Source organism: Delphinapterus leucas, chromosome 7 (genome assembly GCF_059928025.1).
Source record: "Delphinapterus leucas isolate spDelLeu-1000000601 "Yukka" chromosome 7, BTC_Dleu_Yukka2, whole genome shotgun sequence".
Lineage (NCBI taxonomy): Eukaryota > Metazoa > Chordata > Mammalia > Artiodactyla > Monodontidae > Delphinapterus > Delphinapterus leucas.
Genome location: NC_143135.1, coordinates 40895900 through 40923119, shown reverse-complemented (window position 1 = coordinate 40923119; position 27220 = coordinate 40895900). Strand labels below are relative to the sequence as shown.

Here is a 27220-nt window from a genome sequence, read left to right as displayed (position 1 = left end):
CATTATTACAATACTTTAATTATTCAAATTCTATAGTATATTTCAATACCTGATGGGGCTAAAACCCCCATACAGCTATTTGTTTGTGGCTATTCTTTTACTTTTCATGTAAATTTTAGAAACAGCTTGTCTGGTCTTATGGGGAAAAATACCTGATCTCATTAAATTCATACCTTAGCCAAGGGAGAACCAACATCTTTGTGTTGTCTTCTTATCCAAGAACGTATCTATCCATTTGTCAGTCTCCTTTTGGCTCTGTAGGTGAGCAGAATTTGCCACCCTAAAATATGTCTCTACAGCATATTGCTTTAGGCTGGTTATTTTCTGAGAAAAGGCAGACTTTACATGTTATTTAATTTTTGTTTTTCTGTTACTCTCTGTCAATTAAATTCTTAGATCAGCCAGAGGAACTTTGAAATGAAGAGGAAAATTTCTTCCTCCTCTACAGCTCCTTCAAGAATGTTTTAATGTTTTCCCCACTCATCTATTTCTATTGATTTTGTAAAAAGGTACTTTCTCTTCCATGTATCTAATGGTTGCTGTACATATAATAACTATTGATTTTTTGTATTTTAATTTTATATCCTATTACTTTATTAAATTATCTTACTATTTATTCTCATGGGCTGTACGGGAATATAGTCATATTTTCTGCAAATAAAAAGTTTTACTCTTTTCAAGTCTTACAATCTAATGTTGTCATTGTGCTAGCTAATACCTTTAATACAAGAAAACAGTATGGTGAAAGTGGACTCATTTTCTTGTTCTTAACTTTAAGGGAATACCTCCAATATTTTCACATCAGTTTTGGAATGTGTATATATAATACACATTATATATACACATATTTACATATGTACACATTGTATGTTTTAGAGGTGTATATATACATGTATTCATTCTATCAATTTGTATTAAATGTTGAATTTTGTCAAATGCCTTTTTAACATCTACTAGCTTGTCCATATGAGTTTTCTCTGTAAATGATTAATGTTTTCTAATACTGAACCATTCACATATACCTGGAATAAACTCTACTTGATCATAATGTATTAATTTTTAAATGTAGTGTTGGATCTTTTTTTTTTTTTTTTTGCAGTACGCGGGCCTCACACTGTTGTGGCCTCTCCCGTTGCAGGGCACAGGCTCTGGACGCGCAGGCTCAGCGGCCATGGCTCACGGGCCCAGCTGCTCCGCGGCATGTGGGATCTTCCCAGACCAGGGCACGAACCCATGTTCCCTGCATCAGCAGGCAGACTCTCAACCACTGCGCCACCAGGGAAGCCCTGGATCTTTTCTTAATAATTTATTTAGCACTTTTAAATTGATATCCATGTTTGCTGTTGTTTTGATTCTAAAATAGCATTCAAAATTTTCCTTTTGTTTCTATGCTCTAGAACAGCTCAAATAGTTTTCTGAGGGTCACATCTTTGGCAACTTTTTTTTAAATGAAATCTGGTCTGTTAAGACTTTGTCTTCCTAGGGTCATCTTTGGTAAATTATATTTTCATAGAGATTATCCATTTCAGGTCTTCAAACTTCTTTGCATTTAATTGTATAAATCAATTTCTTATGATTATTAAAATTCTATTTCTGGATTATTCTCTTTTGTTATTTTGTATTTTGAGTATTTATGCTGTCGCCCCTAGCTACTAGTTTTCCTAACTCCAAAATCAGCAAACTTTTTTGTACAGGGGCTGATAGTAAATATTTTAGGCTTTGCAGACCAAGCACATTATGTAGGTACTTATATAAAAGAGAAAACAATTTTCTACAAGATTTTTATTGATGACATTCATAATATAACATAGTAATACTATATTAAGTACTTTTTTTAAAAAAGTAATATTGACCCACTAATGAGAAAAAGGGAATTCTTTTTTAGGAGATAAAATTTTGCTTAATTGGGGTTCAAAGTGTGTGTTTCCTGTCATTCAAAACATTACAAATGTTCATCTGTTAATGCTGATCTGTAATGAGATTTACATGTTTCATATTTGAAAGTGCCTTTTTACACAGATGGGTACTGCCATGGCCCGTGGCCATGGCTCACGGGCCCAGCCACTCCGTGGCATGTGGGGTCTTCCCGGACTGGGGTACGAACTCGTGTCCCCTGTGTCGGCAGACAGACTCTCAACCATTGCGCCACCAGGGAAGCCCCATATGTGTCATTTTTAAATACCTTATTGTAATTTCCTATCTACTTAACTGCTGCTATGAGGGTCACAGGGACCCTCGTTTGTAGGAAGAATGACGCCGCAACTCTTATGAAGCTATAGTAGGAAGCAAGATTTGAAAGCACTGGCAGGTTTTACATTAAATATACTGTATAGCTATCTATTCTATCATCTGCCAGCATGTCTAAAATACCTCTGTAGTCCAAACTCATTTATTTGGGTTTTAATTTCTTCTTTAGTCCACTATTAAACTGGACTAGTACCACACAATTAATGGCAATACCTGATCAGAAAGGAGCTGGCATTGACATTTGGAAGCAAAGAGCCCAGAAAGGAGCAAATTGCAGTCAAGAAGGGATGAGGGGTACCTGGTGCTCAACAACAGGCTGAAAAGTCAGGTCATCGATGGCCCTTCTTAGTATCTTAAGCAACAACTGTCATTTGTACCTCTGTTTTCCTCAGATAATTCCACCTTATAAGTCATAAAAGGTTGGAAAAAGTAATAGCTAATGCTTATTATTACAGTCTTTAAAGACACATCTGTGTTCATTTGGCTTTTATGATGCTGTGATCCTTATACAAACACACACACTGTATAAACAAGGTTCAGGGGTGAGGCAAACACCTTGTTCCACAAAACAGCCAGGCACTTTCAGCGTCTTTCTGTACAGATGAGGTAGGGCTGGGGTTGCAACGTCATGCCTAACCTGGGCTTCAGATTTGGAACCAGTTCATGTGGAAAGTGCAAGTGAAATCGCTGAAGCAATGTTGTAAAAAACAGGAACATTTCCATCCGAGCCAGCTGTTCTCCAAGACAATGTCTTCTCCCTCAACATAAAAAACAGGCATAATAATTTTTCTAAATCCACAATATTTACCAAAATTTAAGTCTAATATGTACCATTCAGGAAACCTGGAATTTAAAGAAACTTAGAGGAAGTTATGTTTATTTTATTCATTTCTTTTTAATAAATTTATTTATTTTTGGCTGCGTCGGGTCCTCATTGCTGCTCATGGGCTTTCTTTAGTTACGGCGAGCGGGGGTTCCTCTTCATTGCAGTGCACAAGCTTCTCATTGCAGTGGCTTCTCTTGTTGCGGAGCATGGGCTCTAAGCCCACAGGCTTCAATAGTTGTGACTCGTGGACTCAGTAGTTGTGGCTCATGGGCTCTAGAGCACAGGCTCAGTAGTTGTGGCAGAGGGGCTTAGTTGTTCCGCGGCATGTGGGATCTTCCCAGACCAGGGCTTGAACCCATGTCCCCTGCATTGGCAGGCAGATTCTTTTTTTCTTTTTTATAACATCTTTATTGGAGTATAATTGCTTTACAATGGTGTGTTAGTTTCTGCTTTATAACAAAGTGAAGCAGTTATACATATGCATATGTTCTCATATCTCTTCCCTCTTGCGTCTCCCTACCTCCCACCGTCCAATCCCACCCCTCTAGGTGGTCACAAACCACCAAGTTGATCTCCCTGTGCTATGCGGCTGCTTCCCATTACCTATCGATTTTACGTTTGGTAGTGTATATATGTCCATGCCACTCTCTCACTTTGTCAAAGCTTACACTTCCCCTCCACATATCCTCAAGTCCATTCTCTAGTAGGTCTACGTCTTTATTCCCATCTTGCCCCTAGGTTCTTCACAACCTTTTTTTTTCTTTTCTTAGATTCCATATATATGTGTTAGCATATGGTATTTGCTTTTCTCTTTCTGACTTACTTCACTCTGTATGACAGGCTCTAGGTCCATCCACCTCACTACAAATAACTCAATTTCGTTTCTTTTTATGGCTCAGTAATATTCCATTGTATATATGTGCCACATCTTCTTTATCCATTCAACTGTTGATGGACATTTAGGTTACTTTCATGTCCTGGCTATTGTAAAAAATAGAGCTGCAATGAACATTTTGGTACATGACTCTTTTTGAATTGTGGTTTTCTCAGGGTATATGCCCAGTACTGGGATTGCTGGGTTGTATGGTAGTTATATTTTTAGATTTTTAAGGAACCTCCATACTATTCTCCACAGCGGGTGTATCAATTTACATTCCCACCAACAGTGCAAGAGGGTTCCCTTTTCTCCACAACCTCTCCAGCATTCATTGTTTCTAGCTTTTTTTAAAAAAAATTTTTACATCTTTATTGGAGTACAATTGCTTTACAATGGTGTGTTAGTTTCTGCTTTATATCAAAGTGAATCAGTTATACATATACATATGTTCCCATATCTCTTCCCTCTTGCGTCTCCCTCCCTCCCACCCTCCCTATCCCACCCCTCTAGGTGGTCACAAACCACTGAGCTGATCTCCCTGTGCTATGCGGCTGCTTCCCACTAGCTATCTATTTTACATTTGGTAGTGTATATATGTCCATGCCACTCTCTCGCTTTTTCACAGCTTACCCTTCCCACTCCCCATATCTTCAAGTCCACTCTATAGTAGGTCTGTGTCTTTATTCCTGTCTTACCCCTAGGTTCTTCATGACATTTTTTTTTCTTAAATTCCATATATATATGTTAGCATACGGTATTTGTCTTTCACTTTCTGATTTATTTCACTCTGTATGACAGACTCTAGGTCCATCCACCTCACTACAAATAGCTCAATTTCGATTTTTTTTTATGGCTGAGTAATATTCATTGTATATATGTGCCACATCTTCTTTATCCATTCATCCGATGATGGACACTTAGGTTGTTTCCATCTCCCGGCTATTGTAAATAGAGCTGCAATGAACATTTTGGTACATGACTCTTTGAATTATGGTTTACTCAGGGTATATGCCCAGTAGTGGGATTGCTGGGTCATATGGTAGTTCTATTTGTAGTTTCTTAAGGAACCTTCATACTGTTCTCCAGAGTGGCTGTACCAATTCACATTCCCACCAGGAGTGCAAGAGTGTTCCCTTTTCTCCACATCCTCTCCAGCATTTATGGCTTCTAGATTTTTTGATGATGGCCATTCTGACTGGTGTGAGATGATATCTCATTGTAGTTTTGATTTGCATTTCTCTAATGATTAATGATGTTGAGCATTCTTTCATGTGTCTGTTGGCAATCTGTATATCTTCTTTGGAGAAAGGTCTATTTAGGTCTTCTGCCCATTTCTGGATTGGGTTGTTTTTTGTCATTGAGCTGCATGAGCTGGTTACAAATTTTGGAGATTAATCCATTTTCAGTTGCTTCATTTGCAAATATTTTCTCCCATTCTGAGGGTTGTCTTCTGGTCTTGTTTATGGTTTCCTTTGCTGTGCAAAAGCTTTGAAGTTTCATTAGGTCTCATTTCTTTATTTTTGTTTTTATTTCCACTTCTCTAGGAGGTGAGTCAAAAAGGATCTTGCTGTGATTTATGTCCTAGAGTGTTCTGCCTATGTTTTCCTCTAAAAGTTTGATAGTTTCTGGCCTTACATTTAGGTCTTTAATCCATTTTTAGCTTATCTTTGTGTATGGTGTTAGGGAGTGTTCTAATCTCATACTTTTACATGTACCTGTCCAGTTTTCCCAGCACCACTTATTGAAGAGGCTGTCCTTTCTCCACTGTAGAGTCCTGCCTCCTTTGTGCGTGGGTTTATCTCTGGGCTTTCTATCCTGTTCCACTGATCTATATTTGTTTTTATGCCAGTACCATATTGTCTAGATTACTGTAGCTTTGTAGTATAGTCTGAAGTCTGAGAGCCTGATTCCTCCAGCTCCGTTTTTTGTTCTCAAGCTTGCTTTGGCTATTCAGGGTCTGTTGTGTTTCCATACAAATTGTGAAATTTTTTGTTCTAGTTCTGTGAAAAATGCCAGTGGTAGTTTGATAGGGATTGCACTGAATCTGTAGATTGCTTTGGGTAGTAGAGTCATTTTCACAATGTTGATTTTTCCAATCCAAGAACATGGCATATCTCTCCATCTATTTGTATCATCTTTAATTTCTTTCATCAGGGTCTTATAATTTCCTGCATACAGGTCTTTTGTCTCCTTAGGTAGGTTTATTCCTAGATATTTTATTCTTTTTGTTGCAATGGTAAATGGGAGTGTTTTCTTGATTTCACTTTCAGATTTTTCATCATTAGTGTATAGGAATGCCAGAGATTTCTGTGCATTAATTTTGTATCCTGCTACTTTACCAAATTCATTGATTAGCTCTAGTAGTTTTCTGGTAGCATCTTTAGGATTCTCTATGTATAGTATGTCATCTGCAAACAGTGACAGCTTTACTTCTTCTTTTCTGATTTGGATTCCTTTTATTTCCTTTTCTTTTCTGATTGCTGTGGCTAAAACTTCCAAAAGTATGTTGAATAAGAGTGGTGAGAGTGGGCAACCTTGTCTTGTTCCTGATCTTAGTGGAAATGCTTTCAGTTTTTCACCATTGAGGACGATGTTGGCTGTGGGTTTGTCATATATGGCCTTTACTATGTTGAGGAAAGTTCCCTCTATGCCTACTTTCTGCACGGTTTTTATCATAAATCGGTGTTGAATTTTCTCGAAAGCTTTCTCTGCATCTCTTGAGGTGACCATATGGTTTTTCTCCTTCTATTTGTTAACATGGTGTATCACGTTGATTGATTTGCATATATTGAAGAATCCTTGCATTCCTGGAATAAACCCCACTTGATCATGTTGTATGATCCTTTTAATGTGCTGTTGGATTTTATTTGCTAGTATTTTGTTGAGGATTTTTGCGTCTATGTTCATCAGTGATATTGGCGTGAGTTTTCTTTCTTTGTGACATCCTTGTCTGGTTTTGGTATCAGGGTGATGGTGGCCTCATAGAATGAGTTTAGGAGTGTTCCTCCCTCTGCTATATTTTGGAAGAGTTTGAGAAGGATAGGTGTTAGCTCTTCTCTAAATGTTTGAGAGAATTAGCCTGTGAAGCCATCTGGTAGTGGGCTTTTGTTTGTTGGAAGATTTTTAATCACAGTTTCAATTTCAGTGCTTGTGACTGGTCTGTTCATATTTTCTATTGCTTCCTGATTCAGTCTTGGCAGGTTGTGCCTTTCTAAGAATTTGTCCATTTCTTCCAGGTTGTCCATTTTATTGGCATAGAGTTGCTTGTAGTAATGTCTCATGACGTTTTGTACTTCTGCAGTGTCAGTTGTTACTTCTCCTTTTTCATTTCTAACTCTATTGATTTGACTCTTCTCACTTTTTTTCTTGATGAGTCTGGCTAACGGTTTATCAATTTTGTTTATCTTCTCAAAGAACCAGCTTTTAGTTTTATTGATCTTTGCTATCATTTCCTTCATTTCTTTTTCATTTATTTCTGATCTGATTTTTATGATGTCTTTCCTTTTGCTAACTTCGGGGGTTTTTTTCTTCTTCTTTCTCTAATTGCTTTAGGTGCAAGGTTAGGTTGCTTATTCGAGATGTTTCCTGTTTCTTAAGGTAGGATTGTATTGCTATAAACTTCCCTCTTAGAACTGCTTTTGCTGCATCCCATAGGTTTTGGGTCGTCATGTCTCCATTGTCATTTCTTTCTAGGTATTTTTTGATTTCCTCTTTGATGTCTTCAGTGATCACTTCGTTATTAAGTAGTGTATTGTTTAGCCTTCATGTGTTTGTATTTTTTACACATCTTTTCCTGTAATTGATATCTAGTCTCATAGTGTTGTGGTCGGAAAAGATACTTGATACATTTTCAATTTTCTTAAATTTACCAAGGCTTGATTTGTGACCCAAGATATGATCTATCCTGGAGAATGTTCCATAAGCACTTGAGAAAAATGTGTATTCTGTTGTTTTTGGATGGAATGTGCTATAAATGTCAATTAAGTCCATCTTGTTTAATGTATCATTTAAAGCTTGTGTTTCCTTATTTATTTTCATTTTGAATGATCTGTCCATTGGTGAAAGTGGGGTGTTAAAGTCCCCTACTATGAATGTGTTACTGTCGATTTCCCCTTTTATGGCTGTTAGTATTTGCCTTATGTATTGAGGTGCTCCTATGTTGGGTGCATAAATATTTACCATTATTATATCTTTTCTTGGATCGATCCCTTGATCATTATGTAGTGTTCTTCTTTGTCTCTTCTAATAGTCTTTATTTTAAGGTCTATTTTGTTTGATATGAGAACTGCTACTCCAGCTTTCTTTCGGTTTCCATTTGCATGGAATATCTTTTTCCATCCCCTTACTTTCAGTCTGTATGTGTCTCTAGGTCTGATGTGGGTCTCTTGTAGACAGCTTACATATGGGTCTTGTTTATGTATCCATTTAGCCAATCTGTGTCTTCTGATGGGAGCATTATTCCATTTACATTTCAGGTAATTATCAATATGTATGTTCCTATTCCCATTTTCTTGTTTTGGGTTCGTTATTGTAGGTCTTTTCCTCCTCTTGTGTTTCTTGCCTAGAGAAGTTCCTTTAGCATTTGTTGTAAAAGATGGTTTGGTGGTGCTGAACTCTCTCAGTTTTTGCTAGTCTGTAAAGGTTTTAATTTCTCCATCAAATCTGAATGAGATCCTTGCTGGGTAGAGTAATCCTGGTTGCAGGTTTTTCTCCTTCATCACTTTAAATATGTCCTGCCAGTCCCTTCTGGCTTGCAGAGTTTCTGCTGAAAGATCAGCTGTTAACCTTATGGGGATTCCCTTGTGTGTTATTTGTTGTTTTTCCCTTGCTGCTTTTAATATGTTTTCCTTGTATTTAATTTTTGACAGTTTGATTAATACGTGTCTTGGCATATTTCTCCTTGGATTTATCCTGTATGGGACTCTCTGTGCTTCCTGGACTTGATTAACTATTTCCTTTCCCATATTAGGGAAGTTTCCAACTATAATCTCTTCAAATATTTCTCAGTCCCTTTCTTTTTCTATTCTTCTTCTGGAACCCCTATAATTCAAATGTTGGTGCGTTTAATGTTGTCCCAGAGGTCTCTGAGACTGTCCTCAGTTCTTTTCATTCTTGTTTCTTTATTCTGCTCTGCAGTAGTTATTTCCACTATTTTATCTTCCAGGTCACTTATCCGTTCTTCTGCCTCAGTTATTCTGCTATTGATCCCTTCTAGAGTATTTTTAATTTCATTTATTGTGTTGTTCATTGTTGCTTGTTTCATCTTTAGTTCTTCTAGGTCCTTGTTTAATGTTTCTTGTATTTTATCTATTCTATTTCCAAGAATTTGGATCATCTTTACTATCATTATTCTGAATTCTTTTTCAGGTAGACTGCCTATTTCCTCTTCATTTGTTAGGTCTGGTGGGTTTTTATCTTGCTCCTTCATCTGCTGTGTGTTTTTCTGTCTTCTCATTTTGCTTATCTTACTCTGTTTGGGGTCTCCTTTTTGCAGGCTGCAGGTTCGTAGTTCCCGTTGTTTTTGGTGTCTGTCCCCAGTGGCTAAAATTGGTTCAGTGGGTTGTGTAGGCTTCCTGGTGGAGGGGACTAGTGCCTGTGTTCTGGTGGATGAGGCTGGATCTTGTCTTTCTGGTGGGCAGGTCCACGTCTGGTGGTGTGTTAGGGGTGTCTGTGGACTTACCATGATTTTAGGCAGCCTCTCTGCTAATGGGTGGGGTTGTGTTCCTGTCTTGCTAGTTGTTTGGCATAGGGTGTCCAGCACTGTAGCTTGCTGGTCGTTGAGTGAAGCTGGGTGCTGGTGTTGAGATGGGGATCTCTGGGAGATTTTCGCCGTTTGATATTATGTGGAGCTGCGAGGTCTCTTGTGGACAAGTGTCCTGAAGTTGGCTCTCCTACCTCAGAGGCACAGCACTGACCCCTGGGTGCAGAATGAAAAGCCTTTCATCCACATGGCTCAGAATAAAAGAGAGAAAGAGAGAGAGAAAGAAAGAAAGAAAGAAAGAAAGAAAGAAAGAAAGAAAGAAAGAAAGAAAGAAAGAAAGAAAGAAAGAAAGAAAGAAAAGAAAGGAAGGAAGGAAGGAAGGTGGGAGTGATGGAGGGAGGGAGGGAGGGAGGGAGGAAGGAAGGAAGGAAGGTGGGAGTGATGGAGCAAGGGAGGGAGGAAGGAGAGCAGGAAGGAAAGAAAGAAGATAAAATAAAGTAAGATAAAATAAAGTTATTAAAATAAAATTAATTATTAAGAAAAAACAAACAAAAAAAATGGACGGATAGAACCCTAGGACAAATGGTGGAAGCAAAGCTATACAGACAAAATCTCACACAGAACCATACACATACACACTCACAAAAGGAGGAAAAGGGGAAAAAAATAATAATTCTTGCTCTCAAAGTCCACCTCCTCAATTTGGGATGATTCGTTGTCTACTCAGGTATTCTACAGATGCAGGGTACATCAAGTTGATTGTGGAGCTTTAATCTGCTCCTTCTGAGCTTCTGGGAGAGATTTCCCTTTCTCTTCTTTGTTCTCACAGCTCCCGGGGCTCAGCTTTGGATTTGGCCCCGCTTCTGCGTGTAGGTCACTGGAGGGCGTCTGTTCTTCACTCAGACAGGAAAGGGTTAAAGGAGCAGTTGCTTCAGGGACTCTGGCTCACTCAGGCCGGGCGGAGGGAGGGGTACAGAGTGTGGGGCGAGCCTGCGGCGGCAGAGGCCAGCATGACGTTGCACCAGCCTGAGGTGCGCCATTCTGCGTTCTCCTAGGGAAACTGCCCCTGGATCCCAGGACCCTGGCAGTGGCAGGCTGCACAGGCTCCCCGGAAAGGGGGTGTGGATAGTGACCTGTGCTTGCACACGGGCTTCTTGGTGGCAGCACCAGCAGCCTTAGCGTCTCATGCCCGTCTCTGGGGTCCGCACTTGCAGTCGTGGCTCACGCCCGTCTCTGGAGCTCCTTTAAGCAGTGCTCTTAATCCCCTCTTCTCACGCACCAGGAAACAAAGAGGGAAGAAAACGTTTCTTGCCTCTTCGGCAGGTACAGACTTTTCCCCGGACTCCCTCCTGGCTAGCCATGGTGCACTAACCCCCTGCAGGCTGTGTTCACGCCGCCAACCCCACTCCTCTCCCTGCGCTCCGACCGAAGCCCGAGCCTCAGCTCCCAGCCCCGCCCACCCCAGCGGGTGAGCAGACAAGCCTCTCTGGCTCGTGAGTGCCGGTCGGCACCGATCACCTGTGCGGGAATCTCTCCGCTTTGCCCTCCGCACCCCTGTTGCTGTGCTCTCCTCTGCAGCTCTGAAGCTTCCCCCTCTGCCACCCGCAGTCTCTGCCTGCGAAGGGGCTTCCTAGTGTTTGGAAACCTTTCCTCCTTCACAGCTCCCTCCCACTGGTGCAGGTCCCATCCCTATCCTTTTGTCTCTGTTTATTCTTTTTTCTTTTGCCCTACCCAGGTACATAGGGACTTTCTTGCCTTTTGGGAGGTCTGAGGTCTTCTGCCAGTGTTCAGTAGGTGCTCTGTAGGAGTTGTTCCACGTGTAGATGCATTTCTGGTGTGTCTGTGGGGAGGAAGGTGATCTCCGCGTCTTACTCTTCCACCATCTTCCCTCTGTTTCTAGCTTTTTATATGATGGCCATTCTGACTGGTGTGAGATTATATCTCATTGTAGTTTTGATTTGTATTTCTCTAATGATTAATGATGTTGAACATTCTTTCATGTGTTTGTTGGCAATCTGTATATCTTCTTTGGAGAAATGTCTATTTAGGTTTTCTGGCAGGTGGATTCTTAACCACTGCGCCACCAGGGAAGCCTGGAAGTTATGTTTATTAAAGGATTTTCTTAAGCCACAAAGAATAGAAATTGGCACTTTGGTTCCCAGAGGCCATTTCTTCATCTTCTTTTGTAAGGTCATGTGCTGTTGTAAGCTCATTAGTTATATTCTCCACTTCCTTTGCATGTGGCAAAAGAGCCTGAGATATGCCATGAAAGATGTGAGGTGTGACACTTTGTTCTCTTGACCCAGGAGAAGTTCATTTCATTTCAAATGACTGCATGTGTACCCTTCCCCAGTGAAAGGATTTTTCCAGTCCATCTTCCATGGGTCTCGTGATCTGTGTACTTGTTCACAGGAGACGCAATATTTTTGGAGATGAGGTATAAGAATTGAGAGCCAAGAGAGCTAGATTCTAGTTTCACTTCAAGTTATGATGCCATTCCTGTCCCTGGGTCTCAGTCTCTCAAGCTGCCTGTTACTGATTTCTAGCTCTACAAGTTTTGATTACAAGCCAAAATCCACAAGCAAGAAAGTTTCAGAAAAAGCCAGAGCTTCTCATCAATTTCTTTCTAGCTGCTAAATTATGGCTTATTTTGAGTAGAAAGAGGTGTTAATGAGCTCTAATTAAACCATTCTCTCCCGTAAGATTCAATACTGTTTTCAGAGTTTGGATATTAACTCTACAAGAGAATGCTTCAGATTAAGGTATTATACATGATAAATCAGCATTATACTTTTTCCTAAAGTTATGCCCCTTTGAAAGTTCTCTTACCTAGGGAAAAGGGAACCAAAGCTTCCTTCTTGGCAAAATATCCACTGCTGTCCAGAAATCGGTCTGGATAGAATATTTCTGGGTCTCTCCAATACTTTTCATCAAAGTGTACAGAATAAAGATTTGTAATTACTGTTGTGCCTTTAGGAATGGAATAACCACGTACAACTGCATCCTCAGAGGTTGCATGGAAAATCCCTAATGGCACTATATTACAGAATCTTAAAACTTCATGTAAAACTGCCTCGGTATAAGGCATTTTGCATTTGTCATCCCAAGAAGGTGTCCCACTGGGTCCTATAATTAAATCAATCTCTTTCTGAACTTGTCCTGTAAGAGAAAAAGTGTTCAAGTTATTACGCACTTCTTAGAATTATATCTAAAGTAATTTCCCTTTAGGATAAAACAAAAGATAACCTGTAGTAAGCCAACAAGGTATGGGTACACCCAGATTCAGATTTTTCATTATCTGGGAGTTCTATTTAAATATGTGCCACATATCTTATACGACCAGTACCCAACACTCTAAGTAATTTTGTTGTGAAAAACACATTATAAGTAATAAAAATAAAAATTAAACAAATCTAGAATTAGAATAACAACACTCTCAGCAAGGAAAAGAGTGAAGCATAAAAACTTAAATTAAAAAAAACCAGGGTTGGGACTTCCCCGGCAGGCCAGTGGTTAAGACTCCATGCTTCCACTGCAGCAAGCACGGGTTCGATCCCTGGTTGGGGAACTAAGATCCTGCATGCAGCGTGGTGCAGCCGAAAAACAACAACAACCACCACCACCAGGGTTCAGGTCCCAGCTCAGCACTAGAAGGGAGTGAGCAAATCAGTCACTCAGCCTTTTCCCTCATTTATGAAATAGGTATTATAAGACATCTCTGAGGTTTTTATACGAATTTAGATAACAGTTTTGAAAACCTTATAGCTATTCAATGCTTCTCTTTTTGGATAGCACAGCAGGAGTTCCTAAATAGAATACCTTGTACAAGGCCAAAGACTCTAAAACATGTGTGAGCCTTAAATGTAAGAACAGACCTTGAGATCACTGGAATCCTTACCTTGAATGTTAGGATAAAGGGCCATGAAAAGAATTGCCCACCGTAGCACATTGGTTGTAGTTTCAGTTCCAGCAATGATGAGTTCACCCACAGAGAAAATCAGGTTTTCTTTGGAGAAAGTAGATGATGGGTCATTTTTACCTTGATCCATCTCATCTAAATAAGCATCAACAAAATGCTGAGGTAACTGAGGCTTTCTGTTGATGGAAACTTTTTCAATAAGCCTGGAGAGAAAGTCATAGACCACAGCTGCATTTCTAAACAGTTGTTGATGTTTTCCAAAAGGTAAGATGCCAATCCATGGAAAGGCATTATAGAGGAAGACTGAGGCGTTGGTGGCTAGTTCCACATTTTCACTAAATAATTCAATCATGTGCTGAAAATCAGTGTCTTCATAAGTGAATCGTTCTCCAAAAATTATCAGATTGGTTATGTTTGAAACGGCATTTGTTATTAATTGTTTAAAGTCAAAAGGGCTACCATTGTATGTTTCAATAGCATCAATGAAAAATTTGGTTTCTTCTAAGATTTTAGATTCAAAAGACTTTTGGCCATATCCAAAACAGCGAAAGCTGTTTACAGCTAATTTTCTGTGATCAACCCATCCTCGGCCATATCTGGAATTGAGTAAGCCTAAAAAGAAAAAGGGATGGTTAGTCATTCTTCTCCAAATTATCTTTCTATGATACTATTAAAAATTTTTTATCATTCCTACATCCCTGTATCTAACAGCTAAAAATACTATGCAGGGAAGAAAAAAAAAAAAAAAGATGGTTATTCATTCTTCTCCAAATTTTCTATAAAACTAAAACTAGACCCAGTAGTTAAGCCCTATTCTTTACTCCTCATTAGCCATGGAATATTATAAACAGATAAAGCTTATCCATACTTCTCATCTGGGCACAGGCAGAAAAGACCTATAATCTCCCACCACAAGAAACTGAACTGTCTTCTGTAATTCAACCTGGGTGAACAAGGCCTTGGGTGACCTTATTATCCAACTTCTATTATAAGCCTAATTTACAAAAGACGAATGACTGTGTGTTCTATGGGCAAAATTTTATCCTGGACTAAACACATACCTGAGAAATCATCCTTCTCGAATTAGAAATTTCCTGCTTCAAGAGACTAGATTTTAGAATACAAATTTCCTCTCATTAAAGGCATATGTTACCTAATACTATAACTGGAAGTGGCAAGGATGGCCTGAATGAGGTGTCAACGTAGTGGAAATACTCAAGCCAAAAGCAGGTGCTAGGGACTGAATGTTTGTGCCACCACAACATTCAAATGTTGAAGCCTAATCCCCAATGTGATGGTGTTAGGAAATTAGGTATTTGGGAAATAATTATGTAATGAGCCCTCATGAATGAGCTTTAGTGCCATTATAAGAAGGGATGTGGGAAGAGATGACTGCTCTTGGTTATGTGAGGATACAAGGAGAAGACGGCAGTCTGCAAGCCAAGAAGCAGGCTCTTTCCAGACACTGTTCTGCTAGTACCTTGATCTTGAATTTCCTAGCCTCCAGATCTGATAGAATAACTGTCTGTTGTTGAAGCCACTTAGTCTATATATTTTTGTTATAGCAGCCCAAACTAAGGGGACAAACATGAAACTCAAACTTCTAATGTTGATATTGCTTGCCTTGAAATCTCAGTCTCCACAGTATACTCTGCTGTTCTGATATGTCTACTATGGAATATTTTCCCTTTAAATCGATTATCGAGAAAAAAACTTCTTCAGCATATATATTTCTGTAACGTGTAGTTTACTTGGAATTTCATTCATAATTGGTACATAGGTATACCTATGATGAAAAATGTCATGTTCTCTTGTCTACATGAAGTACCTATGTAATTTACATTTCAACAACTTTTGTGCAACAGTTTTTGAATTTGGAACTTATGATGAAATTAACCATAAATAAGGGGGTCTTTAACGCTGTGCAGCAATTTTATATGCCATATTCCATTCTCTTTTCTATACTCCCAGATGACTATTCATTCAACATAATGTATTTCTGGAGCTAAAGTGTCTTAGATATATCAGTGAATAAAAGAGGCAAAGATGGCTATTGCTCATGGGCCTTACATACTAGTGAGGAGAGACAAACAAATTATAGAGCAAGGAAGGAGACATAGGGTGGTCAGGAAAAGCCTCAGTGAGAAGGTGACATAAGTAAAGACACAGGAGATGGGAGTGAGTCAAGCAGATATCCAGGGAAAGATCACTGCAGGTAGAGAGAACCAGTGCAAAGGCACTGAGATAAAAGCAAGCCCAAGAGAAATGTATGCATATGGGATACATGTGCATAATATATGCATACAGTTACACACAAGAAGGTACACAGGAGCCTGATTATAACCCTACACTGGCCAGTCTGTGTGCCCAGGCATGGGCTGAACCCGCCTAAAGGGCCACTTTTTCCTATTCAAACAGTGGGTTTATGGTGGCTCTGATTTCCCACTTCCAAGTTCAGTGCATATGCATCTTAAAATAACACATCTAGGGAATTCCCTTGTGGTCCAATGGTTAGGACTCCACGCTTTCACTGCTGAGGGCCCAGGGTCAGTCCCTGGTTGGGAACTAATATCCCGCAAACTGGGCAGTGCAGCCAGAAAAAAAAAAAAAAAAAAAGAAAAAAAGAAACCACATCTAATTTTCCTTCTTTTTAAAAAAAAAAAAAAAAATTTTATTTATTTATTTATTTATGGCTGTGTTGGGTCTTTGTTGCTGCACGCGGGCTTTCTCTAGCTGCGTCAAGCAGGGTCTACTCTTCGTTGTGGTGCACAGGTTTCTCATTGTGGTGGCTTCTCTTGTTGCGGAGCACAGGCTCCAGGAGCACAGGCTTCAGTAGTTGTGGCACACGGGCTTCAGTAGTTGTGGCTCATGGGCTCAGTAGTTGTGGCTCACAGAGCGCACGCTCAGTAGTTGTGGTGCACGGGCTTAGTTGCTCCACGGCATGTGGGATCTTCTCGGACCAGGGCTCAAACCCGTGTCCCCTGCACTGGCAGGCAGATTCTTAACCACTGTACCACCAGGGAAGCCCAACACATCTAATTTTCTACTTATTTTTTCTCTTACTATTTCTTTAAAAGTCTTAAGTTGAATGCATTTTTTTCTTTCTTTATGATAAAAACAGTCTAAACTATAAGTTTATAGCTTCAAAAAACATATAGTTTATCCTAAATATTACTCTGATCACATCATACATTTTCATAATTTCTTTAAAGGTCTTCTATTATAATTGTGGTATAATTTCTTCTTTGGCCTAATTATTACTTGGAAGAGTATTTAAGAAGCTGGAGATTTGCTTTTTATTTATATTATCGCTTTCAAGTGTCATCATGCCCTGGCCTAAGAATTTGGCCTTTAAAACTGGTGTTTTCTTTGCATTAATTGATTTGCTTTGCAATTTAATATATGGTTAATTTTTATTTTTTTCCTTTTCAATCAATGTCTTCTTTAGTCTACGTAACCAAGATACTGTTGAATTTTTCTGTCAAATGAAGAGTGAAGCTCTCATTGAACTGGAAAATTTTGGAGATAAAAACTCTTATACTATTAAGTATGAAAACGGATGTATCTGACGTCAACATTCTATTTTAGGCTTTCTGTTGCTGCTTTCGTCTCATCCGTTCTGTTAACTTTCAGCCTTTCTCCCTTGTTGAATATGCAATCATCCGACACTGATCAACACTAAACCATAGAGAATACTAGTCCTTTACACAAACCCACAATTCTTCATTTACATATCATATTAATTACTAAAGAAAGGCTGTTTCAGGGTCTATAAGCTTATAAGTAAAATAATAGTAAAATGTCACCAAGCACTCAAGACTAGCTTCAAAGATACTTTTGATTCAAGTATGTGTGCATGTGTATGTATTCTTAACCTGTTTCACAAAACCTGCACATATTATTAAGTGCTAATTCTTTAAAACATTATTTACAATATTTATTAGAACTGGATTACAACAGTAGAATTAGTATGTACTGGGCTAAAATATGAATGTAATGCAGCCTGAAAGGTTCTCAAATATTAGGGTCTGTAACCTAAATTAACTAATTAACACTTTCTTGTTAATCAGTACAACAGAATCCAATCTCTATGTACTAAATTTACATAAAATAAGAAATGTGGGGACTTCCCTGGTGGCACAGTGGTTAAGAATCCGCCTGCAAATGCAGGGGACACGGGTTCAAGCCCTGGTCAAAGAAGATCCCACATGCCGCGGAGCAACTAAGCCCATGTGCCACAACTACTGAGCCTGCACTCTGTGAGCCACAACTACTGAGCCCATGTGCCACAACTACTGAAGCCTGTGTGCCTAGAGCCCATGATCTGCAACAAGAGAAGCCACTGCAATGAGAAGCCCGCGCACCACAACGAAGAGTAACCCCCACTCACCACAACTAGAAAAAGCCCGTGCACAGCAATGGAGACCAAATGCAGCCAAAAATAAATAAATAAATAAATATTTTTTAAAAAGGAAATGTGATTTAAAATAGTTTAGTAAATCATTAGGTAGGTGAAAATAAACATACCTCCCATTTTTGTCATCTTCATGAATAAAGGAAGGCATGGTCTGTCTGCAAAAATTTCACTTTGATGAACAAGGCATTCCTTTACTACATCATAGCCATTTAGAACCACTGCTGATATACCTCCAAGATCCAAACTGAAGATCTTTGAGAAGAAAAGAAAAACATTTAAATGGCAAAATATATGGAGAAATATAACCACAGAAATCCACATATACTAAGTCCAGCTCTCCCAGTATTTGTTACTCCCTGAAGATGCTGGCATTTATTACTCAGCTGACAATGTTTAGAGTGCCTTCTCTCTACAAGGCACGTCAAAGACCATGATTTCATTACTCATTCAGTGGCTCAAGACATAATCTTATAAATGGTGTAATGAAAAGAGTACCAGACTCAGGAGGCCTGGGTTCTAGTTTAAGCTTTGCCATTAAACAGATACAGGACACCTGGCAGAACCCTTAAACTTTTTGGGCTTCAGGGCTGCCACAGAAAATCAAGAAATACTTGATATTTATGCTCTTTTAAAATTCATTCCAACTCAAAACATTCAATGATATCTCAGAATCTGTTTATTTCCAAGATGAATGAGGAAGTGGCTCCATCTACACATCATTTATTATTCCAGGTTTAGGTAGGAGAGGGGATTGTCAAAGGCCTGAGAGACAACTTTTGAGGTATAAAATGTTGGGGCCCAGGATATGCAACCCCAAAATATGCCTCAATGGCATATTAATTATTTTGAATTAAAGTTACTGAAGAAATGGCCAACGCAAGAGGGATGCTCTAGGGAGTTCCCTGGTGGCCTAGTGGTTAGGATTTGGTGCTGTCACTGCTGTGCCCCGGGTTCGATCCCTAGTAGGGAACTGAGATCATGCAAGCTGCTCGGCACAGACAAAATTTTTAAAAAAGAAAAAAAAAAAAAAAAAAAAAGAGGGACACTTTCTCTTTTTTGTCTCCCTGAAAGCAGGAAATAAATCTCTCATGTGAAAGGTATACTCCATGCATCTGGAGGTAGGACACCCTTATTGCCAAAGATAGGGAATTTGGGGGTGAGAATCCTTTTTTAAACAAATCTTGTTACTTCTTTAATGTACTGCCCAAGCACAAACTCTCTTTAGATTCTTCACCAATTGGGCACCCAAAACCAAAGTTTCTTTGTCCTGTCAATTCTTTGCAAATTTATTGGTTCTTTGTCTAAGAAGTAGAAAATCTGCCTGCTTTGGCCACTTCCTCCATCCCATGTCTGTGAAACCTCCGTGTGCATGGAGTCAAATGTGTTTCTTTTTCTCCTGTTAATCTGTCTTGTGTCAATTTTATTATTAGTCCAGCCAAAAGTACTCAAGAGGGGCAGAGGGGAAAATTTCCCTCTCCTCAACAAAACATACTGAAACTCACAGGCTTATTTATTTGGGCCCCTGAATTCCACGAAGTTAACAAAGAGGGCCCTAAGGGAATTTGACCTTGGAGGACTGGCATCCACCACATTGGCACAGGTGGCTGCCCCTCAGCTAAAAGATGGAATATCCATCCTATTCCTTGCTGAAGCTTCTCATGTGCTTCACCACAGGTTCACTTACAACGTCACACCTCCTGCAGTCTATTCTAGCTAGCTCTATATAGAGGCCTAGGGAACAATGCTGCCTTATTAGTGGGATGCAAAGATTGCTTATCCCCATCCTCTCAGTGGGTGGCTGAGAGCTTTTGAGAGCCAAAACACTGAGTCAAGCCTCATCTCTGGGCAAACAGGTAGAACAGATTTAGCTATGATTCACACTACTTTGGGGGGTGGGGTGGGAGGTACCAGGAGACTTAGCAGAGAATTGAAGTTCAGCAGAAGTAGTTACAGTAGCAAAAGTGATGAAGACCTCCAAATAGTAAAGAATCAACCAGCTGAGAAGGGTCTTTGGCACAAGGATGGGCCCTGCCAACTGAGCAGTAGGTACATCCAGAACTTTGGGAAGCAGCATGGACTGCCTGCCACAAGTAAAGTTATTAGTCAAAAGTGGCAGTGTAAGAGTTTCAGCACAAAGGAAGTGGTTACCAGCTGAGCAAAGATGGGGCTCTTTCAGTTCCCAAAGCAGTAATGGGATGGTCTTAAAATCTTTTCACAGAAGCGTAATTTTAAGCAGATATAAAGAAAAAATTCCTCCTCCTGTGTGTCTCCTCTACTCTCAGTACTCCACTACAACACCTATAACACCAGATGTGTGCAATTCTGGGACACCAGCTGGGTGTCCTACAATTTAACTCAATTCTGACATTATCTACCAGGAGAAAGTGTCAGATTCCGCAGGTTAAGGGCTCAATAACACAAGAGTGCTCCTCCACTTCAGACTCCAATCACAAGTCGAGGTTGTTACCTGTGCTTCTGATCAAAGGGCTATAAATCAGAGGTTCCCATGACCTCCTCCTCAGGTTTGATTAATTTGATAGAGTGGCTCACAGAACTCAATAAAATATTTTACTTACTAGATTACCGGTTTCTTAAAAAAGGATATAACTCAGGAGCAGCCATATGGAAGAGATGCATAGGGCAAGTGTACGGTCAGGCCACTCAAGATGGCTGTTCTCTTGCTCTCTGTATATCACCCTGCTCAACCAATGCCTGCTTCACCTATACCCTACTCACATGACTGACCTTCCTACATACTTGCCCCAGGCTCCAGCTACTGACTGTTCTTATCAAAGGGGCAGCGAGGGGCGTGCCCCTCTGCTAGTGTACCTGATAACCAATGAAGCAACCTGAATCAACTCCCCTGTAACTGGTAATCCCCCGCCCCCTTCCCCTGCTGCCAGGTCCTGCCTTCCACCTGCCACACACGGTGGGGTATCGCTCCAGGACCTTGCTTCAGTTATGTAAGATCCCTATCCACTGATGTCTCTGTTGCTGACTCCGGGCTCTTTCTTCAGTCTTGGAGCTGGGCAAGTACAGGCCTTGCCGGCCTGCGGGGTGCAGCCCAACAGCAAGGTATGAGGAAAGGGGTGTAGAGCTTCCATGCTCTCTCCAGGCATGCTAGCCTCTGCTCACCTCCACGTGTTCACCAATTCACCATGGAAGCTCTCAGAGCCCTATAATTCAGGGATTTTTATGGAGGCTTTATTACCTAGGCATGATTGATCAAATCATTGGCCACTGGTGACTGACTCTACCTCCAGCCCCCCTCCCTTCCCCAGAGGTAAGATGAGTAGAACTGAAAATTCCAACCCTCTAATCCTGGTTGGTTCTCCAGGCAACAAGCTCCCATCCTTAAGGGCTTTCCATTAACATTCACATAAACTCTGAGGCGGGTGAAAGGGGCTTATTATGAATAACAAAAGATGCATCTACCACTCTCAACACTTAGGAAGTTCCAAGGGTTTTGGGAGCTTGTGCCAGGAAAGGTACAAAGACCAAATACACATTTATTAAAAATCACAGTATCACAAGCAGAGACAATAACGAAGGGTATTAGTGAATAGGCAGTGGTCCTGATGCAGGAAAAAAATCCCCAACTTTGTGATTAAATCAACTTTGTGATCGATTTCACAACGATGGGATTACAAATTCTGCTAATAGGAAGGCAGAACAGACAGGGGAGTTAATTTCAGGGTAATGCTGTCAGGTTGTGGACACTAGAGATTGCAAAAACCAACTAGGAGCCATAACTTGAGAAAATTGTTATACAATCCACCTTTACTCAAAAATGAGATGGTCCTCTATTTCACGGTGAAAACTGGGGAAACTGTTACTTGAGCTAGCATCTATTCAGGTACATGCTCTTTTCAAGGACTTTTGGTAGAAGTTTGTATATCAAATTGTGAAAATTCATCCTTATGCTGCTTTAATCTATGGAAGTGTCCAAGATTAGTTTTATATATTTTTTAATTTCTTCAATAATTTTTATTATTATGGGGTAGTTATGATGCTGGCAAAGATGGAAACAGGTACACATAAAACAGCTTCTAGAAGTCAGTCTATGATCTTCAAGTCTTTTGCCCTATTCCCAAACTAGCTCTACCCACGATTTTTCACTATCTCAGTTAATGACCATTCCAGCCATCCTTCAAGCTATATTCTGGTCCCAAACTGCCCATGGTTTTTGTTTTTTGGGGTTATTTTTGGCCACACCGCAGCACGTGCGATTTTAGTTCCCTGATCAGGGATTGAACCTGAACCCCCTGCAGTGGAAGCTCGGATTCTTAACCACCAGACTGCCAGGGAAGTCCTGAGCTGCCCATGTTGACTCCATTTTTCACCCAAGCCCCACATCACTGCTTAGCAGTCACGATGTTTCAACTTTAACAATACAGACAGAATATGACAATTTCTTACCACTTCCGTCACTAACACTCTAATCCTTCGTTTCTCCCCTATGTTATCTCAACAGCCTCTTAACTTGTCTCTTTATAAGTGATTCTCAGCATGGCATACTCCTGCTTCATGGCCTTTGTACTTGTTCCCTTGGCCTGGAATGTTTTTCCCCTAGATACTCCCATACCTTGCTCCTTCACTTCATTCAAATATTTGCTAAGACGCCTTTTTTTTACAGTGAGGCCTGCTCTAACCCATTTAAATTTCACGCCCTAGAATTCTCCATTTTCCTTACCCTAATTTAGTTTACTTCTTACTCTGTACTCTAACATATTATATATTTATTGTGTTTATATTGTCCCTATCCTGCTCCCCACCTCCCCTCCACTGCTAGAGTGTAAGCTACACGAGGGCAGGGATTTTCACCTGTTTTGTTCATTGCTAAATCTTCACATCTAGCATAGTATTAATACATAGCATATGATAACAACTGATAAATATATGCTGAATTAAAGAATAGTGGGGGAGGCACACATTTAAGCATATTATTACAACACTATGGGCTAAGTGCTAATAACAGAGGAATGTAAAAAGTGCTGTTGATGAAAACTGATAAATAACTGCCACACACTTTTCAACACTTGCTTGGGTTGTTTTCTCATTTGGAATGCCTACCTTGACTGCCATACCGTCCAAACCCCACCAAGTCTTTAAGGACCAACCTCCATGAAGCCTTTCTCAGTGCACTCTCTTTCTCTTTCTCCCTTGAACCACCACAGCACACGCTTAGAAGCTCCCATGGCACTTATTTAATACTACCTAAAACCAGAGGCATTCATATTCCTGTCTTCTGCTTGCCTGCTAAATTATAAACTCTTTAGATTCAGTGATTTCATCTCTTTCATCTTTGAACACTCCACGGAATCTCATTCAATGCCTTGCTTAAATCTCAATAAACGCTTACTGTATAAATAAATTATAGGTTGTCAACTCCACATGCCTCAAATTAATTATTTTATTATCCTTACATGCATTACCTGAAAATAATCTGTGAAAACTCCTTGTGCTAGCTTTGCTAGCTAGGGAATGCTTCTCGAAACCTGGGTTAACATTAGTCACTGCAGAAGCTTACGCATTCAGAGTGAATCTCCAAGGAAATGCTAAGTCTCAGTGTGATACATTTCTATATAAGATTGTCTTTAAAATGACTGTATAAGTCTTGAGCACCGGTTGTCTTCCTTTCAAGAATTATGAAGGAGAATTGAATTCACAGACTTCATAAAAGTAGGTGTCACTTGAAGGGGCTGTCATTTCTTATAAGCAATTTTAAAGTCCAGGGCTTGCTTTCTCTGAGCACACATCTCCAGATCATCAAGTAAGACAGTGGAAAAATAAGATTCTGTATTTATAAGTATGACATATAAACAACTTTCCACAACCTTCTAGGAGTACAGGAGATAATAGTTTCCTTCCACTTCCAAAAAAGGCATAGTATTTTAACAACTCATACTGTTAGCAGAAACACTGACTGAAACTGCCTGCCCTGGCCAGGCAAAGACAGTAACAATTTGCATGAGTTATTTTATGACAGGAGATCCTGGTAAGGAACATAGAACTAACAAGCCACCAACCGGAAGAATACAGAAAAGGTCAAACGGAGAGAGGAGATGCCAGTCGACATGTCCTACCAACCTCCCAGAATCCTCCTCGCTGGAATCCATCTTGGCTGAGCAGTTGCGCGCCCACCAGGAAGGAACCTGAGTCAGAATGATTGGCCAGAGACAACCCGGAAACTAATCCCATCACCATAAAACCCGAGACTGCGAGCCACATGGCAGAGCAGTTCTCCTGGTTCCCTCACCCTCCTGCTCTCCACCCAGGCACCCCTTTCCAATAAAGTCTCTTGCTTTGTCAGCACGTATTTCTCCTAGAACAATTCATTTCTTAGTGTTAGACAAGAGCCCACTCTGGGGCCCTGGAAGGGGTCTCCCTTCCTGCAACAATACCAACTTTGAGACTTTGTCAGAATTGGAAAATACCTCTGAGACAATGGGAGAACTGTAGGGGTGTTTCACAACTAAGATAAAGAGCAAGTAGCTTAAAGGGTTAATACATCAGGTGGTTTTCAACTTAAGTCTAAAACTGAGTTACTCAAACCATGTCTACTCTTCAGTGCATACATCCTTTCCATTTCTGCTCCTTTTTCTTTTTCCTCTGCTCCTCTTATACCTAACAGCACAGGTTAGCCCTATTTAATTTTACCACCTTCAGTAAAAAGACCTCTTTGTAAAGAACCAAGGTTGCCTCAAATATATAGTTGTACCAGCAATAAAACTGGTTACTCATGCCAAATTCTTATCCAATGTACCAGATCTACCTATGCCAAGATGACAGTCTTCCAGCACATTTATAATTTGCAGTCTATTATAAGACTAAATTACCCCTCTCCCAAAAGAATGTTCATAGTAAATACAGAGTTCCTTTCAGTTCAAATATCTACGTATGAAAAACAGTTCCCTATTCTGCATGACACCATTTCACATAACTGGTCTAAAAACACTTTCTACTTTGTAGGCCTAATAAGTTGTTCTGTAATTAATAACTAACATTTACTCAAAGAACATTTGAGTAGCACTTAACTGTGTTCAGTTATTATTATTACCATTACGCGTATCGCGAAACCTTAAGATTCAGACAAGTAAAGGTCAAGTTTTACCTGACGAAAGAGGACTCAACCTCTCGTCTTGCGCTTTCACATCTTATGATTTCTCTAAATATTAGTGATGCTTTGTACACCAGAGATCAAATATATTCAATGGAAATCATGGAAATACACTCAATTCCTGAGAACTGGAGGGTTGAAAATAGTATCTAAGAATTATACAATTTGCTTTATCTAAGCCCAGCCTCCCTTTAGCAACATATACCATGAGGGAACTGCAGAAACCTAGAATAATTATTGTAAAAGCTGGTTTAAATACGGATGTAAGCCCAAACCTGAAACACCGCAATTGCCAGGCAGCCCTGCGGTACTTTTCCTTCAAAACACAATTTGTGGTCGATCGTTAATTTTTTTCTCTGGCTAGACTGTAACTACCTAAAATTGGGCTGTGACTGCCTTCTTCATCTATCCCCAGCACCTGGCAGAGCCTGGCTGGTCGTTTCCTATAAAAGAATGGATTCAAAAGGAAACAAGTGAGCCGTGTTAGTGCCAGTGTTCTGGAAACTTCTGCCTCCTCGAGGTCAGGACACCCTTCCAAACACAAGCTAGCGTTTTGGCCTTTCCCCTGCTAGTTCGCAGCGGCGTGGCTGCCTGCAAGTCACTCAGCTGGTCTGTGACGCAGTTTCCTCCTCTGTAAAACGCGGAGGACCAGAGGACCTGCCCCCGGGCGCCCGCACTGCAAGGGAGGCTGGCCCACGGCCGGCGCAGTCTCCGTGTTTGCTGCGGGGACGCTCCTGGCTCCGGGCAGACAAGACGGCACTGCGATTCCGCACTAATTTTCACTGTTCATTCTCTCTTTCACGGTCATTTCCCAGAGGCCTTCACCTGCGCTCTCTCAGCCTCTCGGCAGACGCCTAGACCAGCCATTCTCAAACGCAAACATCCAACGACCTCCTATTAACCAATAACTCGGTCCTAGATTTCGGACGCCTGGTTTTCTCAAGAAGCCGTGGGTGGAAGCTAACCTACGCACTTCGTGCAGCTCCATGGGCGCTAGAAGCTGTTCGCGCTGAGGGTGACGCCCGTCACTCCCGACCGGGCTTACGGCGCGTGACCCAGACCCCACTGCGCAGGCGCGGGAGCGGCACCTCGTCGCCCTCGGGGGCGGGAGAATCCGGCCAGTACCCCGCGGACGTCAGGTGGGAGGGGCTCGCGGCTTGGCCGGGCTCTCCCTCCCCCAGCGGCGCCGCTTGAGTACCTCGACCCCGGGCCTGGGAAGCCAGCTTCCCCTCGACGCTGCCGACACACAGAGAGGGGTCAGACAGCTCGCACCCACGAGCGTGGGTCATCCCCTCACCCCGAGAGGAAGGCCCGAGCTTTCCCTGCCCGAGGCCCGTCGGCTGTACCTCGCCGTACACCTGGCTCTGCTTTTTCATGTAGACGTGGGGGAGCTCGGCCGAGGCGCCCAGCGAGTAGATGTTGCCGATAAATGGCAGCCCCGACGGTCCCGGGGGGAAGCCCGACGGCCGTCTCTGCTTCAGCAGCTGGCGGACCCCCAGCGCGAAGAGCAGCAGGAAGAGGGCACCTGCGAGGGCAGCCGCGAACGCCTCAGCACTGTGAGGCTCCCACATAGCCCGGGCTGGGGCTGCAAAACCCCACCGCCCCGGGACCCGGCGAGCGCTCCAACCCCGCCGCATCGTATTGGCCCGGTACCCCGTGGTCCCGCCCCATTTCCATGGCCATTGGCTGGCTGAGCGTAGGGCCCTCGGGCCAGTTACTCTTGCCTTTGTTCTGGTCAGAGTCCGCTCTGCGGAGGGCGGGTGGCCCTATGGATCTGGGCGCGGCTCTAGGCAAGCCCCAGCTGGTTGGGCACAAAGCCTGGAGGCCTCTTCCGGGGTGTTGACACTTGGGGCTGGAAGACGTGACAGCACCGCCTACCTCACTGGGTCAGGCGGATCCTGCATCCCAGGCAGCCAGCCTTTTCTGTGGGTATCTTTTTAGGAGCCAGGTCTGCTTATTTCAGACTGGAAAACTGGGGAGATTATCAGTACTGCAGTCTTTAGCAAAACCTGGTAATCTTAAGAATCTCCGTTAAAGAATTGACCCATCAATATAAAAAGAAAATAATCTCACTATTTATCCTTTTTTTACTCATCTATTATTTTGTCCTATG

At 41.2% G+C, this 27220-nt stretch overlaps 1 protein-coding gene across 2 annotated transcripts; it reads right to left on the bottom strand.

Moving 5' to 3' along the window:
* Window positions 1-26733, bottom strand: CYP2R1 (cytochrome P450 family 2 subfamily R member 1). Of its 2 annotated transcripts, XM_022555735.3 has the most exons (5): window positions 26454-26733; window positions 18098-18239; window positions 13550-14182; window positions 12481-12810; window positions 7-3005 (listed from the first exon to the last, which is right to left on the bottom strand). In XM_022555735.3, exons 1-5 carry the CDS (start codon window positions 26676-26678, stop codon window positions 2830-2832), a joined length of 1506 nt encoding a protein of 501 aa, XP_022411443.1. In that variant the 5' UTR covers window positions 26679-26733; the 3' UTR covers window positions 7-2829. The 2 variants fall into 2 exon arrangements, with proteins under 2 accessions (XP_089771247.1, XP_022411443.1); XM_089915121.1 differs by lacking the exon at window positions 18098-18239 and having other exon boundaries at window positions 1-3005; window positions 26454-26556.
* Window positions 26734-27220: the final 487 nt, after the last annotated feature.